The sequence below is a fragment of the Entelurus aequoreus genome, linkage group LG12, assembly GCF_033978785.1.
Source record: "Entelurus aequoreus isolate RoL-2023_Sb linkage group LG12, RoL_Eaeq_v1.1, whole genome shotgun sequence".
NCBI lineage: Eukaryota > Metazoa > Chordata > Actinopteri > Syngnathiformes > Syngnathidae > Entelurus > Entelurus aequoreus.
The window spans coordinates 37439203-37457072 of record NC_084742.1 but is presented as its reverse complement, the minus strand read 5'-3'; the positions used below and the strand labels follow the sequence as shown (position 1 = coordinate 37457072).

Below are 17870 nucleotides of genomic sequence, written 5' to 3'. Positions count from 1 at the left end.
TCACTTTAAATGTCCATTTCGCGTGCTCGACTCTCATTTTCAAGAGGATATAGTATCCGAGGTGGTTTAAAATACAAATCCGTGATCCACAATAGAAAAAGGAGAGAGTACATAGTTCTGTGAGGTCCGGTTGCTAAGTTGCTAAATTAGCCTTAGCGTCGTTAGCAACAGCATAGTTAAGCCTTACCAGGCTGAGAATTTTTAACCGTGTAGTTACATGTACATGGTTTAATAGCATTGTTGGTCTTCTGTCTATCCTTCCAGTCAGGGGTTTATTTATTTTGTTTCTATCTTCATTTGAGAACGATGCTATCACGTTAGCTCAGTAGCTAAGTGTGTCACCGATGTATTGTCTTGGAGATAAAAGTCACTTTAAATGTCCATTTCGCGTGCTCGACTCTCATTTTCAAGAGGATATAGTATCCGAGGTGGTTTAAAATACAAATCCGTGATCCACAATAGAAAAAGGAGAGTGTGGAATCCAATGAGCCAGCTTGTACCTAAGTTTTGGTCAGAGCGAAAAAAGATACGTCCATCACTGCCTCTCAAGTCCTTCACTGTAACGTTCCTCATCTACGAATCTTTCATCCTCGCTCAAATTAATGGGGTAATCGTCACTTTCTCGGTCCGAATCTCTCTCGCTCCATTGTAAACAATGGGGAATTGTGAGGAATACTAGCTCCTGTGACGTCACACTACTTCCGGTACAGGCAAGGCTTTTTTTTTTATCAGCGAGCAAAAGTTGCAAACTTTATCGTCGATTTTCTCTACTAAATCCTTTCAGCAAAAATATGGCAATATCGCGAAATGATCAAGTATGACACATAGAATGGATCTGCTATTCCCGTTTAAATTTAAAAAAAATCATTTCAGTAGGCCTTTAAAGAAATACACTCTGTACATTGCTAATGTGGTAAATGACTATTCTAGCTGCAAATGTCTGGTTTTTGGTGCAATATCTACATTGGTGTATAGAGGCCCATTTCCAGCAACTATCACTCCAGTGTTCTAATGGTACAATGTGTTTGCTCATTGGCTCAGAAGGCTAATTGATGATTAGAAAACCCTTGTGCAATCATGTTCACACATCTGAAAACAGTTTAGCTCATTACAGAAGCTACAAAACTGACCTTCCTTTGAGCAGATTGAGTTTCTGGAGTATCACATTTGTGGGGTCAATTAAACGCTCAAAATGGCCAGAAAAAGAGAACTTTCATCTGAAACTCGACAGTCTATTCTTGTTCCAAGATGGCGGCGCATTGCTATGCAGCAGCTCGGTGACGCTCTTGGGAGTGTAGAGCGATTTGGCAAAAAACACCCGTCATTTCTGTCAATTTCATGGCTGGCTCAAAGCGTGAACACTCTGTGATCACATACGACCGACAGACAATTCTGGATGTGGATGGATTGGGTCGTTATAGACTGAAAGATGCATGTACGGTGGACCTACTCGCTAGCATGGGAATACTTTGTGGGCTACATCGAGCGGCCTTTGTAGCAGCGGAGTCAAGTGCTAGCGGTGACCGCCAATGGAGACGACGTAAGCGGTGTGAGCGGAAGCAGAAGCGGGGATGCCGAGCGGGGCTAACACCAAAGGGAAAAGCTAACCAAAGAAGCGCTAGTCCGGGTAAGAAGTCTTTTAAACTAGAACTAGCCGGCGCCAGGCTGGATAATCCCTGCACACATAGCAATTCTCTTAGAATAAAACACAACTCACATAATGTTTTTTCTTTTGTGACCGTGTCAGAGGCAGACATGCAATCTACTGAGGTGGCTAACTATGATGCGTTCAATTTATCGCAACATCTAGCAAACAATTGGACAATTCCAGTCGTATCAATTCCTAGATATGGTCGAAACTATTTAAAGTGCACTACGCATAATAAACGCAACATTATTAATATTGCTACTTCGGATAATTTCAACAAACAATCCTCAAAACAGCCCACTACCTATAATATGGGCTTTTTAAACATAAGATCATTATCTTCCAAAACGTTATTAGTTAATGAAGTCATTAGAGACAACAAACTTGACGTCGTTGGTCTCGCCGAGACCTGGCTCAAACCAGACGATTTTTTTGCGCTAAATGAGGCATCTCCTCCTAACTATACCAATGCACATGTTGCCCGACCTCTTAAAAGGGGAGGGGGTGTCGCACTAATATACAATGAAAACTATATAATTTTACACCTAACCTAAATAATAAATATAACTTGTTTGAGGTGCTCACTTTGAGGTTTGTCACACCGCTGCCTCTCCACCTGGCTGTTATCTACCGCCCCCCTGGGTCCTATTCGGACTTCATCAGTGAATTCTCAGAGTTTGTTGCTGATCTAGTGACGCACGCCGACAATATAATCATAATGGGGGACTTTAATATCCATATGAATACCCCATCGGACTCTCCATGCGTCGCGCTCCAGACTATAATTGATAGCTGTGGTCTTACACAAATAATAAATGAACACACGCATCGCAACGGTAATACGATAGATCTAGTGCTTGTCAGGGGTGTCACCACCTCTAAAGTTACGATACTCACGTACACTAAAGTAATGTCCGATCATTACCTTATAAAATTCGAAGTTCTGACTCATTGTCAACAAACTAATAATAATAATAATAACTACTATAGCAGCCGCAACATTAATGCTGCCACAACGACGACTCTTACTGACCTACTGCCTTCGGTAATGGCACCATTCCCAAATTATGTGGGCTCTATTGATAACCTCACTAACAACTTTAACGACGCCCTGCGCGACACCATTGATAGTGTAGCACCGCTAAAGCTAAAAAGGGCCCCTAAAAGGCGTACCCCATGGTTTACAGAAGAAACTAAAGCCCAGAAATTATCATGTAGAAAGCTGGAACGCAAATGGCGTGCGACTAAACTTGAGGTTTTCCATCAAGCATGGTGTGATAGTTTAATAACTTATAAACGCATGCTTACCTCAGCTAAAGCTAAATATTACTCAAATCTCATCCACCTCAACAAAAATGATCCTAAATTTTTGTTTAGTACAGTAGCATCGCTAACCCAACAAGGGACTCCTCCCAGTAGCTCCACCCACTCAGCAGATGACTTTATGAATTTCTTTAATAAGAAAATTGAAGTAATTAGAAAAGAGATTAAAGACAATGCATCTCAGCTACAACTGGGTTCTATTAACACAGATACGACTGTATATACGACGGATACCGCCCTCCAAAATAGTTTCTCTCTCTTTGATGAAATAACATTGGAGGAATTGTCAAAATGTGTAAATGGGACAAAACAAACAACATGTTTACTTGACCAAATTCCTGGGAAACTTATCAAGGAGCTTTTTGTATTATTAGTTCCATCAGTGTTAAATATTATAAACGTATCACTTTCCTCTGGCACGGTTCCCCTAGCATTCAAAAAAGCGGTTATTCATCCTCTACACAAAAGACCTAACCTCGATCCTGATCTCTTGGTAAACTACCGGCCAGTGTCCCACCTTCCGTTTATCTCGAAAATCCTCGAAAAAATTGTCACACAGCAGCTAAATGAACACTTAGCGTCTAACAATCTCTGTGAACCTTTTCAATCCGGTTTCAGGGCAAATCACTCTACGGAGACAGCCCTCGCAAAAATGACTAATGATCTATTGCTAACGATGGATTCTGATGCTTCATCTATGTTGCTGCTTCTTGATCTTAGCGCCGCTTTCGATACTGTTGATCATAATATTTTATTAGAGCGTATCAAAACGCGTATTGGGATGACAGACTCAGCCTTGTCTTGGTTTAACTCTTATCTTACTGACAGAATGCAGTGTGTCTCCCATAACAATGTGACCTCGGACTATGTTAAGGTAACGTGCGGAGTTCCCCAGGGTTCGGTTCTTGGCCCTGCACTCTTTAGTATTTACATGCTGCCGCTAGGTGACATCATACGCAAATACGGTGCTAGCTTTCACTGTTATGCTGATGACACTCAACTCTACATGCCCCTAAAGCTGACCAACACGCCGGATTGTAGTCAGCTGGAGGCGTGTCTTAATGACATTAAACAATGGATGTCCGCTAACTTCTTGCAACTCAACGCTAAGAAAACGGAAATGCTGATTATCGGTCCTGCTCAACACCAACATCTATTTAATAATACCACCTTAACATTTGACAACCAAACAATTAAACAAGGCGACTCGGTAAAGAATCTGGGTATTATCTTCGACCCAACTCTCTCGTTTGAGTCACACATTAAGAGTGTTACTAAAACGGCCTTCTTTCATCTCCGTAATATCGCTAAAATTCGTTCCATTTTGTCCACAAGCGATGCTGAGATCATTATCCATGCGTTCGTTACATCTCGTCTCGATTACTGTAACGTATTATTTTCGGGCCTCCCTATGTCTAGCATTAAAAGATTACAGATGGTACAAAATGCGGCTGCTAGACTTTTGACAAAAACAAGAAAGTTTGATCATATTACGCCTATACTGGCTCACTTGCACTGGCTTCCTGTGCACCTAAGATGCGACTTTAAGGTTTTACTACTTACGTATAAAATACTACACGGTCAAGCTCCTGCCTATCTTGACGATTGTATTGTACCATATGTCCCGGCAAGAAATCTGCGTTCAAAGAACTCCGGCTTATTAGTGATTCCCAGAGCCCAAAAAAAGTCTGCGGGCTATAGAGCGTTTTCTATTCGGGCTCCAATACTATGGAATGCCCTCCCGGTAAAAGTTAGAGATGCTACCTCAGTAGAAGCATTTAAGTCTCATCTTAAAACTCATTTGTATACTCTAGCCTTTAAATAGACTCCCTTTTTAGACCAGTTGATCTGCCGTTTCTTTTCTTTTCTTTTCTACTCTGCTCCGGGGTGGACCGCTAGCCTGTCCATCAGATGGGGACATCTCTACGCTGCTGACCCGTCTCCACTCGGGATGGTTCCCGCTGGCCCCACCATGGACTGGACTTTCGCTGATGTGTTGGACTTTCACAATATTATATCAGACCCACTCGACACCGAGGATGTCGTTGTGGCTTGTACAGCCCTTTGAGACACTAGTGATTTAGGGCTATATAAATAAACATTGATTGATTGATTGATATTAATGATGAAATCTTAACATTGCAACACATGCCAATACGGCCGGGTTAACTTATAAAGTGCAATTTTAAATTTCCGGCGAAACTTCCAGTTGGAAACGTCTATGTATGATGACGTATGCGCGTGACGTCACGGAGTGAACGAAAGTATTGGCACACCATTGTGTCCCAATACAAACAGCTCTGTTTTCATCGAAAAATTCCACAGTATTCTGGACATCTGTGTTGGTGAATCTTTTGCAATTTGTTTAATGAACAATGAAGACTGCAAAGAAGAAAGCTGTAGGTGGGATCGGTGTATTAGCGGCGGACTACAGCAACACAACCAGGAGGACTTTGAGATGGATAGCAGACGCGCTAGCCGCCGACCTCACCTTGACTTCCTCCGTCTCCGGGCGGCCGACCGCATCTATGATCGGGTGAAGTCCTTCGTCGCGCCGTCGATCGCTGGAATGCAGGTGAGCACGGGTGTTGATGAGCAGATGAGGGCTGGCTGGCGTAGGTGGAGCGCTAATATTTTAAGCATAGCTCTGTCGAGGTCTCGTAGCTAAGTTAGCTTCAATGGCGTCGTTAGCATTGTTAAGCTTCGCCAGGCTGGAAAGCATTAACCGTGTAGTTACATGTCCATGGTTTAATAGTAATGTTGATTTTCTGTCTATCCTTCCAGTCAGGTGTTTATTTATTTTGTTTCTATCTGCATTTAAGCCCGATGCTATCACGTTAGCTCCGTAGCTAAAGAGCTTCGCCGATGTATTGTCGTGGAGATAAAAGTCACTGTGAATATCCATTTCGCGTTCTCGACTCTCATTTCCAAGAGGATATAGTATCCGAGGTGGTTTAAAATACAAATCCGTGATCCACAATAGAAAAAGGAGAAAGTGTGGAATCCAATGAACCCTTGTACCTAAGTTACGGTCAGAGCGAAAAAAGATACGTCCTGCACTGCACTCTAGTCCTTTACTCTCACGTTCCTCATCCACAAATCTTTCATCCTCGCTCAAATTAATGGGGTAATCGTCGCTTTCTCTGTCCGAATCGCTCTCGCTGCATTGTAAACAATGGGGAAATGTGAGGAGCCCTTCAACCTGTGACGTCACGCTACTTTCAATCAGGGTTTCAGGGCAAATCACTCTACGGAGACAGCCCTCGCAAAAATGACTAATGATCTATTGCTAACGATGGATTCTGATGCGTCATCTATGTTGCTGCTTCTTGATCTTAGCGCCGCTTTCGATACTGTTGATCATAATATTTTATTAGAGCGTATCAAAACGCGTATTGGGATGTCAGACTTAGCCTTGTCTTGGTTTAACTCTTATCTTACTGACAGAATGCAGTGTGTCTCCCATAACAATGTGACCTCGGACTATGTTAAGGTAACGTGCAGAGTTCCCCAGGGTTTGGTTCTTGGCCCTGCACTCTTTAGTATTTACATGCTGCCGCTAGGTGACATCATATGCAAATACGGTGTTAGCTTTCACTGTTATGCTGATGACACTCAACTCTACATGCCCCTAAAGCTGACCAACACGCCGGATTGTAGTCAGCTGGAGGCGTGTCTTAATGAAATTAAACAATGGATGTCCGCTAACTTTTTGCAACTCAACGCTAAGAAAACGGAAATGCTGATTATCGGTCCTGCTCAACACCGACATCTATTTAATAATACCACCTTAACATTTGACAACCAAACAATTAAACAAGGCGACGCGGTAAAGAATCTGGGTATTATCTTCGACCCAACTCTCTCGTTTGAGTCACACATTAAGAGTGTTACTAAAACGGCCTTCTTTCATCTCCGTAATATCGCTAAAATTTGTTCCATTTTGTCCACAAGCGATGCTGAGATCATTATCCATGCGTTCGTTACATCTCGTCTCGATTACTGTAACGTTTTATTTTCGGGCCTCCCTATGTCTAGCATTAAAAGATTACAGATGGTACAAAATGCGGCTGCTAGACTTTTGACAAAAACAAGAAAGTTTGATCATATTACGCCTATACTGGCTCACTTGCACTGGCTTCCTGTGCACCTAAGATGCGACTTTAAGGTTTTACTACTTACGTATAAAATACTACACGGTCAAGCTCCTGCCTATCTTGCCGATTGTATCGTACCATATGTCCCGGCAAGAAATCTGCGTTCGAAGAACTCCGGCTTATTAGTGATTCCCAGAGCCCAAAAAAAGTCTGCGGGCTATAGAGCGTTTTCTATTCGGGCTCCAATACTATGGAATGCCCTCCCGGTAAAAGTTAGAGATGCTACCTCAGTAGAAGCATTTAAGTCTCATCTTAAAACTCATTTGTATACTCTAGCCTTTAAATAGACTCCCTTTTTAGACCAGTTGATCTGCCTTTTCTTTCCTTTTCTTTTCTACTCTGCTCCCAACCCGGGGTGGACCGCTAGCCTGTCCATCGGATGGGGACATCTCTACGCTGCTGACCCGTCGCCGCTCGGGATGGTTCCTGCTGGCCCCACTATGGACTGGACTTTCGCTGATGTGTTGGACTTTCACAATATTATGTCAGACCCACTCGACATCCATTGCTTTCGGTCTCCCCTAGAGGGGGGGGGTTACCCACATATGCGGTCCTCTCCAAGGTTTCTCATAGTCATTCACATTGACGTCCCACTGGGATGAGTTTTCCTTGCCCGTATGTGGGCTCTGTACCGAGGATGTCGTTGTGGCTTGTACAGCCCTTTGAGACACTTGTGATTTAGGGCTATATAAATAAACATTGACTGATTGATTGATTGATTGATTGATTGATTGATTGATACTTCCGGTACAGGCAAGGCTTTTTTATCAGCGACCAAAACTTTATCGTCGATGTTCTCTACTAAATCCTTTCAGCAAAAATATGGCAATATCGCAAAATGATCAAGTATGACACACAGAATGGATCTGCTATCCCCGTTTAAATAAAAAATAATAATTTCAGTAGGCCTTTAACTAACTAGCTAGCTAATCAAAAGTTACGCACTAGTTACCTTTGGGTGAACGCTGCTGCTTCCCTGACGTTGACACCCGGGTTGGACAAAGCTCCAGCGGGAGGTTTTCATTCGGCACGACATCGTCCCGAGTCCCTGCAAAAACGACAATGTGGGTGACGCCACAACCAAAGCCTCACTTCCCTGTGATCCGTCTTCATTAGCCTCTCAGCCTGACACCATATGCTACACACAAACACACTCACAAATAGCCCAAAATGTGCCCATCAAACCGTTTTGGAACATTCACGGTTGAGTAGAAAAAAAGAAAAAAAAAAAGAGGACTATGAGGGTGAGCGTGATGTTGGAAGTGCTCCATCAATCATTTGGTTTTCACTCAAAACAAATACCTGTTAAATAAGCATCATCCCACACACCTCGCTCTCTGCGGTGGTGGCCTACAAATCCCCTAATAACGGGCACATTCTCCTAAATGTGTTTGTAATGTGGGCAATCATTTTCAGTAATGGATGCTTGTCAGTTTTATGGCGCTGAGAATGATGGCGCGCCATCGCCGACAGGCCTCGTAAGGCAGTGCAACATCTCTCTCCAGTGGAGAAGATAGAAACTACAGTTGATGGGATGGGGCGAAGGGCTAAGACAAAGAGGATAGAAGACATACATACTCCCGATCCCAATGGATATGCGGTAGGTCAGGCCTGAGATGCAGCCGCAGGGGAAAGAAAAATACAAACACACTATTATGCCCAAAATGGATCATGCTTGTGTGTAAAAAAAAAGAAGGGAATTTACAAGGCAGAAATTTGCATTTAGACAACTCAAAAACCTGGCAAGATATAGTGATACCGTAAGGATCATAATACAATATGTGAGATTTGTTAGGGAGTCCAAAAAATTACAATATATTGTAATAGATGTAAAAAAAACAATACACAGAACAAGCGGAAATGTGTGTAGTTTGTTAGTGAAAGCATTTTTTTCCCCAATTACGTTTTCGTAGATTAAGGTGCTAAATGTGATTTCAGTTTTACTACACACCTGGTAGACTCCAAAACCCGGCGACCTCCAGCGTCTTCAGCTTCCTTTCCAAATCTGCTACTCTGTTTCCCAGTATCCTGCCGAGCAAATAGAGCAGATCTATGTAGTGTTTGCTTTGGAACCAGTTTAGATCAGGAGACTGGAGATGCTTTAGTCACCTGTTGGTGTGGCGTTGGTGTTGGATGACCAGGTTCTTCTCATGGATGGTCTCGAGCAGCGCCGTGGCCAGAGACTTCAGGTCAGAAATGGACTGCGGTGTAGCGGGGAGGCTGCAGCCATGCTCTTCCAAGAGCATCGCCTGGACTACAAGAGGGAACAAACAGGGGTCGTCTTATGTTCTAGAGCAGGTGTCTTCCATGTTTTGAAGTACCCCTAAACTGATAAAGAGATTTAGTGGGGATGTCTACTTATATATCCTGTACAAAATTGTGATTGTGTTTTAAATCAACCTGGTTTTAAACATACCTTTTTATTGTGCTGCACCAAAATATTTTAGAATAATACCAAAAAGCACCGCCAATAGCTAGCTGGCAATAATGGTGGGTTCCATTTGTACTGGAAAGTCGGAATTCCTGAGTTCTAAGGCGGAATTTTCGAGTTCCTCGTCAAATGTTCAAGTTTTTAGTTGAATGTTGAAAACGTCCTACTTGGAAAGTCGCTGAGTCCTCACCACTCCCAAGATGGCTTTCAAAGACTGCTGCTCTGACAGTAAACAATAATGGAAGCTTCTTTAATATCTGTTATTTGCACTTCTGCCTCGTCTATGTCGCACTATATCAGCCATTTACGATGTATTGTTGGCGGTTTATAAATGGTTACAGTAACATAAATGTAATTGTTTCATGCGCCATCTTGATTTCATACCTCATAACTGGAACGCTCATAGCTTGGCTGTGACGCCATTCCCAGCTCCGACTTCCAACGTTCGAGGTTAATGCAAGGCACCAATGAAACGCAAATTGCTAGCTATTTCAAATGCTAACATGAACATAATAATATAATTATTTATTCATGTTTTTATTCTAAGTTTGCGAGGTGCATACAGTAAGTAGCGTGGTCATGCCTATGACATTTGTAAACTAGACTATAGTGTGTTAGATTATTGTTAATGTTAATTTAAAGACATTTAAAATTGTGGAAAAATGGGAGGGTAAAGGTAAAAATTAAAAATACGAAAAATTTCACGACACCCTTGCTGTACCTCTGCAGAATCCCTGGGGGAAACGGACCCGTGTTGAAGACTTCTGTTCTAAAGATGTATTTATTCAGTCTTTTATCAGGATGTCTTATATTCAGGGTATCCTTATTAAAAAAGACAGAAAATAACCCATGTTCTCTTATATTATGGAAATGTATTAATTTTGCCTTCATTTTCGTCTGTAGGGCAACGCTGGGAGTCCCAGGGTACCTCATGATACCATACGTTATGTAATGTATAGTTCACGATAACGGTAAAATATGGATATGGTGACGCTGCGATTGGGATGAAACAAAGACACATCCAAAAAATCTATTTTAGTTTTGCAGCATAATTTAACAAGCCTACAAACCGCAATAGAGCAAAAATAATGACAGTGTTTGGGTGCAACAAGACTGTAAACAGACTAAATCTGACCAATCTAAGGCATGAACTGACAAAGCCTGATTAAATGAGAGACCAAACTTATTCTAAGACAATCGAACAGTCCACTTGGGATGGATTCAATTCTCTGGGAATAAAATGACCTGGATGAATGAGGATAGAATTATACATGTGAACAAGATTACACCAGCCACTCGCACAAGGAGCCTATCCTGGATGAAGTGTAAAATGGTTGTGGGAGCCAAATTACACTTTTTGCATTTTTGGATCATAAATAAATGCATTCTTGAGTCAGTCATAAGGATAGAGATAACGTTAATTGAAGTTATACTGTTACATTCATAGTTATTAGTTAAAAGCACTGTGACAATATTTAATTATTTCAAATTTATGTTGCTTTTGGTTAGGACACTACTGTCTCTTTAAGAGAATGTGCCACTTCAGTACATAGGCAAATGAAAGCTAATGAAGGAAGACTTACTCAGAAAACTTACTTTAGAAAACTCCTGTAATGAAAATATAAGAGCTCGGGAGTCCTGTGGAAGCTATTTTTGTGACTAATTTGAGTCAAGCATAAAAATAGCACGCAATTAATATTTAACAAGCCTGTTATATAGCATACTTAACAGGGAGTTGCATCTAAAATTGTATTTTATTGTGTTGCTGTTCGTTTGAATCATACTTGTAATGAGAAAATAAAAAAATGTATACAATGTGTGTGTAAATATGTTGGCCCTGCGATGAGGTGGCGACCTCTCCAGGGTGTACCCCGCCTTCCGCCTGATTGTAGCTGAGATAGGCTCCAGCGCCCCCCGCGACCCCGAAGGGAATAAGCGGTAGAAAATGGATGGATGGATGGATGGATGGATGGAGATATATATGTATACAGTCGTGGTCAAAAGTTTACATATGTCATGGCTGTGTTGAGTTTCCAATCATTTCTACAACTCTTATTTTTTTGTGATAGAGTGATTGGAGCACATACTTGTTTGTCACAAAAAACATTCATGAAGTTTGGTTCTTTTATGAATTTATTATGGGTCTACTGAAAATGTGACCAAATCTGCTGGGTCAAAAGTATACATACAGCAATGTTAATATTTGGTTACATGTCCCTTGGCAAGTTTCACTGCAATAAGGAGCTTTTGGTAGCCATCCACAAGCTTCTGGTTGAATTTTTGACCACTCCTCTTGACAAAATTGGTGCAGTTCAGCTAAATTTGTTGGTTTTCTGACATGTACTTGTTTCTTCAGCATTGTCCACAGTCAGAACTTTGGGAAGGCCATTCTGAAACCTTAATTCTAGCCAGATTTAGCCATTCCTTTACCACTTTTGACGAGTGTTTGGGGTCATTGTTCTGTTGGAACACCCAACTGCGCCCACGACCCAACCTCTGGGCTGATGATTTTAGGTTGTCCTGAAGAATTTGGAGGTAATCCTCCTTTTTCATTGTCCCATTTACTCTTTGTAAAGCACCAGTTCCATTGGCAGCAAAACAGACCCAGAGCATAATACTACCACCACCATGCTTGATGGTAGGAATGGTGTTCCTGGGATTAAAGACCTCACCTCTTCTCCTCCAAACATATTGCTGGGTATTGTGGCCAAACAGCTAAATTTTTGTTTCATCTGACAACAGAACTTTCCTCCAAAAGGTCGTATCTTTGTCCATGTGATGTCAGTGGAACTGGTGCTTTACAGAGAGTAAATGGGACAATGAAAAAGGAGGATTAGCTCCAAATTCTTCAGAACAACCTAAAATCATCAGCCCGGAGGTTGGGTCTTGGGCGCAGTTGGGTGTTCCAACAGGACAATGACCCCAAACACACGTCAAAAGTGGTAAAGGAATGGCTAAATCAGGCTACAAGTAAGGTTTTAGAATGGCCTTCCCAAAGTCCTGACTTAAAAAGTGTGAACAATGCTGATGAAACAAGTCCATGTCAGAAAACCAACAAATTTAGCTGAACTGAACCAATTTTGTCAAGAGGAGTGGTCAAAAATTCAACCAGAAACTTGCCATGAGAAGCTTGTGGATGGCTACCGAAAGCACCTTATTGCAGTGAAACTTGCCAAGGGACATGTAACCAAATATTAACATTCCTGTATGTATACTTTTGACCCAGCAAATTTGGTCACATTTTCAGTAGACCCATAATAAATTAATAAAAGAACCAAACTTCATGAATGTTTTTTCCTTAGCCTCCTCACCCACAGCGCACCACCTTGGGAACCACGTCAACCAGGAAATTGTGGACGATCCGATTGACTCATAATTTAAGGACAAAAGCGAGTTATAAGACGCTATGGACGCCTTGTGGCAGAAGGGAACCACTACTTCTTGTTGACAGGTTCAACTTTAGATGCTGTGTTCACTAGTCTCGCCAACGCTCATAGTTGTCAACTTTATTGAAACCGCCGCTATAATGTCACACGTCCCAGAAGTTGCTATTTTATATTTGGATGGCAGCATACTTCTCTAATAAAATAATAAACAATTAGCCGTGTAAGTTATTGCATACACAGACAGATAGCAAACAGGTAATCCTCGGTATTACTCAGTACCCATAAATTAGCCCTCGGCTTCCAAAACATTGGTGACCCTGTTGTAGAAAATGATTAATTTGATCTATTTTTGCCTCTGATTTTGCTGCCATGTCTATATTGCGGGTTGTCTTTTTTCCCCCGAGAAAAAAAAGTCCAACGAACGGGTCATCTTATAATCAATTATACCTTTATTTTCTTTGAAATTGTCAGGTTGCCATATTCATGATCAACTTTTTTTCCTAGGAAAAATGCAGAAAATAGGTAGCCTTTTATTCTAGAGGTTTTTTTTAAGTCTATTTTGTCTTTGATTTTGTTGAGTCATTTTATATTTGGGTCGTCTTATCTGTGTCAATACGGTAAATAAAGCAATAGAAACTGACGAGCCACTGACCTTGTTTGGCCGAGAGAACACCTGTGAGTGGACTGTTAGATTTCCCATTGTTGCTGGAGTTTTTCCTTCTCTCTAATGCAGACTGCAACAGAATTTGCAATATTTTGGTGCAATTTAGTGTTTTTGCTTAATTTGTTGCCAAGCCTTTAAATTAGCCTTTACCTTGTACTTCATGATGTTTGATTTCAGCAGGTTCACCTCCTCCTGCAGTTGTTTGAAACGCTCATGCAAATACCTTCCCAGAGCAAAAGGGAAAATCAAAATGAGGAAAAAAAATAAATGAATGAGAGCGAGAGAGAGATTGTTGCATTTTGTTCACCTGTTTTCCATGCAGAGGGCGTCTATGTCGATGATGCGTGCTTCTCGGTTGCCAAGAATGTGGTTGAGCTCAATGTTGAGGCGCTCAGCTTTTTCTCTGTAGACGCCGCGCTCCGCCTTCACGTCCTGGAGCTCGTCCGTCAGAGCCTTCACATTGTGTTCCATCTCCTCCATCTGTTATTCATGAAATATGCACGAATATACAATACCATTTACAGTACAATTTATGCTATATGTTCTATTATACAATATTTGATTTTTAAAAATTACTAGATGTATGACACTATAGTTTTCGCTACAAAATTTCCAATTAAACAATACAATATTTAGGGTGTTTTAACAATACAATATGCAACATGCCATAACAGTGATAAATGGCGTGCTAGCTATTTAAATGATACAATATGATAAGAAATACAATAAAACACGTGGGGCCTGATCTGATTCAACAATATGGTCACACAACCTGCTCAGTGAATGTTGTGGACATTATAAAAAATGTCCAATCAACATAAAAATAAAGAAATGACCCCCATTTAAATCCATTACAAGGGATGATGGAAAAAATGCAAAACACTCCACACTTATTGATGTTTGCCGCATTTTAGCTGCTTGATATTTCTGAATAATTAAAAACCCTTAAGGACGTTGTCACAGACGTAAACAAGGTAAGAGTTTAACTCTTAATAATCAATTATAATAATTATTAATTATACATCCATTATATTATTATAATATGCCACTGGTTCATTCATCCTCTGCTTGAATCTAACTCAGACTCTGACCTCCTTCTAAACTACCGGTGTGTGTTTGCGATCATGGGTAAAAATCAACATCAAATCTAAATTACATTAACATAAAACATTACCAACAGCAGGTCGTTACAGTATGAATGGATGTACAGTTCATAGCCTTTTATCTGTGCACTATTGAATAGTTTTGCGCCATAAGTTTGGCCACCGAAACCAGATGATGTTATGAAGCAAACAAGACGCATGCGATTGTCTGGAGCATAGTCAACATGTCTGTTGTGGACTAGTGCTGCAACAACTAATCGATTAAACCGATTAAAATCGATTATAAAAATAGTTGGCGATTAATTTAGTCATCGATTCGTTGGATCTTTGCTATGCGCATGCGCAGAGGCTACTTTTTTATTTATATATATTTTTTTATAAACCTTTATTTATAAACTGCAACATTTACAAACAGCTGAGAAACAATAATCAAAATAAGTATGGTGCCAGTATGCTGGTTTTTTTTCAATAAAATACTGGAAAGGATAGAAATGTAGTTTGTCTCTTTTATCCGATTAGTAATCGATTAATCAAAGCAATAATCGACAGATTAATCGATTATCAAATTAGTTGTTAGTTGCAGCCCTATTTTGAACGTTCCTTTAATATATCCCAGATATACACGCGGACGGCGATGTACAAAATGTGCAAATATTAAGAGGCCAGTGGCGGCTTTTAAGGAAAGAAAGTCCAACTGGAGCAACCGCGTGAAGCTAGTGTGACGTTATGCTCGCTGCAGCTTGCCTCTTTTGTCGGGGACATAAACACAAGCTTATTTTATAGTAACACCGCAAAAAGAAAAGATGCTAAATTTGTTGCTAGTCATCTTTAATAGAGAAAAAGTCATTAAAAGTCTCGAGACACAATTTGTTTTAACAAAGTACATTTTACAATAAGCAGCAACATTTGAAAATATAGCAAAATGATATAATATTAAACATATATGCTGATACTAAATAATAACAGATTTGTTTGTAAATGTAAATACACATTTAATTTTAACCTTATAAAAAAATCATATCATCATAGAAACGTATGCAAATTATTTGATGACATCATGGTGACCATGCCCCCACCGCCAAAAGTATCTTGGCAATCTAGGGGAAACCCTGAATTGGATCATATTACGCCTATACTGGCCCACCTGCACTGGCTCCCAGTACCCCACAGGTGCGGTTTTAAGGTTGTGTTCTTTACATGCAAAATATTATACAATGCGCCATATGTTACGTCCTGAAATCTGCGTTCTAAGAACGCTTGTTTATTAGTGATTCCCAGAGCCCCCTAAAAGTCTGCAGGTTCTAGAGCGTTTTCTATTCGGGCTACAGTACCTACCGGCAACAGCTAGAGATGTTCCTTCAGAAGCAGCATTTAAGTCCCAACTTTAAACTAATTTGATATACTCTAGCTTTTGGATAGGTCCTGTTTAGATCAGTTGACCTGCCGCTTCTTTTATGCTGCTCTGTCTCCCCTGTCCATTCCAGGTGGTCACAGGTAATTTGTGGAGAGCTACCAGTCTGGGTGATGTGCTAGCTGATTCAAGTTGTGACTCGGGGTGAACCAGCTTGTGAAGAAGATCCCCCTACACCATACAACCATCTGTTCGCTTACCGATGGACTGGACCCAACACATTATTTACCAATTTAACAATTCAATGATTGTACCCACTGGGCATCCTTTTGCAGACGGTCACCCTGGAAGGGGTTCCCTTCCCAAGGTTTCTTCTTTTTCCCTATTCGGGCTTTTGAGTCTTTCATTGCCCAAATGTAGTTTCAGATCAGGGGATGTTGTTGTGGTTTGTGAAGCCCTTTGAGGCACTTGTGATTGAGGGCTATATAAATAAATGGTGATTAAATGATTGACAACATCAAAATGTACCTGAAGGCCTGCTTGCTCCAGCCGGCGAACTAAGTCTTCCCGTTCGTGGGCGGGGAAGTGGCGGGCGCCAACCTCATCATCTCCTAGCCTCTGTCGTGTGATAGTCATTCGCAAGAGCTACATGATGAAAAAAACAGAGGATAAAGAAGACAGTGCTTCCTGTTTATACCAAAGAAAACTGGGTATTAAATGGATGCCTCATCTCACCTTGTTGTCCCCATGAGCCTCTAGCAATTGCTGAGTCAGCTCCTTCACCTCCTCTGTCAGCTTCTTCGCTTGGTCCCTGGAGTCTCTCAGCAGCTGGGCAAGGTTCACCTGACCAGGTGACAACAACAAAAAACTCAACAAGGGAAGCATGCAAGGCATGAAGGATCGCCAGCTTTCGGGGAATTGTACCTGGTTGCGTTTTTCAGGAGGTAATGATGGGTCACCTTCCTAAATAGTACAAAATGACACCATTAATGCGACTGTGACATAGCAAGATCTCTGCTGATTTTTCAAATAATTCTGACACCTTGAAACCTCCTTTGATAGGTAAATACAATAAATAGTTTGATTTTGAAAGGTACTCTAAATAATGTATTTTCAAGATTTTAGGCATGATTAGTTGTTGAAGCAAGACACTTATAGATTTTAAATTACAAACCCCGTTTCCATATGAGTTGGGAAATTGTGTTAGATGTAAATATAAACGGAATACAATGATTTGCAAATCCTTTTCAACCCATATTCAATTGAATGCACTAAAAAGACAAGATATTTGATGTTCAAACTCATAAACTTTTTTTTTTTTTGCAAATAATAATTAACTTAGAATTTCATGGCTGCAACACGTGCCAAAGTAGTTGGGAAAGGGCATGTTCACCACTGTGTTACATGGCCTTTCCTTTTAACAACACTCAGTACACATTTGGGAACACATTTTTTAAGCTTCTCAGGTGGAATTTTTTCCCATTCTTGCTTGATGTACGGTTTAAGTTGTTCAACAGTCTGGGGGTCTCCGTTGTGGTATTTTAGGCTTCATAATGCGCCACACATTTTCAATGGGAGACAGGTCTGGACTACAGGCAGGCCAGTCTAGTACCCGCACTCTTTTACTATGTAACACGTGGCTTGGCATTGTCTTGCTGAAATAAGCAGGGGCGTCCATGGTAACGTTGCTTGGATGGCAACATATGTTGCTCCAAAACCTGTATGTACCTTTCAGCATTAATGGCGCCTTCACAGATGTGTAAGTTACCCATGTCTTGGGCACTAATACACCCCCATACCATCACAC

At 41.0% G+C, this 17870-nt stretch overlaps 1 protein-coding gene across 7 annotated transcripts in view; it reads right to left on the bottom strand.

Annotated features, from left to right (window-relative positions):
* Positions 1-17870, bottom strand: part of LOC133662179 (coiled-coil domain-containing protein 149-like) — a 30321-nt gene that overhangs the window by 8651 nt on the left and 3800 nt on the right. For 5 of the 7 annotated variants that reach the window (XM_062065932.1, XM_062065933.1, XM_062065939.1 and 2 more), the window contains 10 exons: positions 16988-17026; positions 16799-16906; positions 16592-16708; positions 13917-14089; positions 13760-13832; positions 13598-13679; positions 9238-9382; positions 9080-9156; positions 8707-8739; positions 8081-8176 (listed from right to left, as the gene is read on the bottom strand). In XM_062065932.1, the coding sequence (XP_061921916.1) occupies positions 8081-8176; positions 8707-8739; positions 9080-9156; positions 9238-9382; positions 13598-13679; positions 13760-13832; positions 13917-14089; positions 16592-16708; positions 16799-16906; positions 16988-17026 (943 nt within the window). The remainder of the gene's footprint in view (positions 1-8080; positions 8177-8706; positions 8740-9079; positions 9157-9237; positions 9383-13597; positions 13680-13759; positions 13833-13916; positions 14090-16591; positions 16709-16798; positions 16907-16987; positions 17027-17870) is intronic. The other 2 variants (XM_062065935.1, XM_062065936.1) reach the window with 1 other exon arrangement.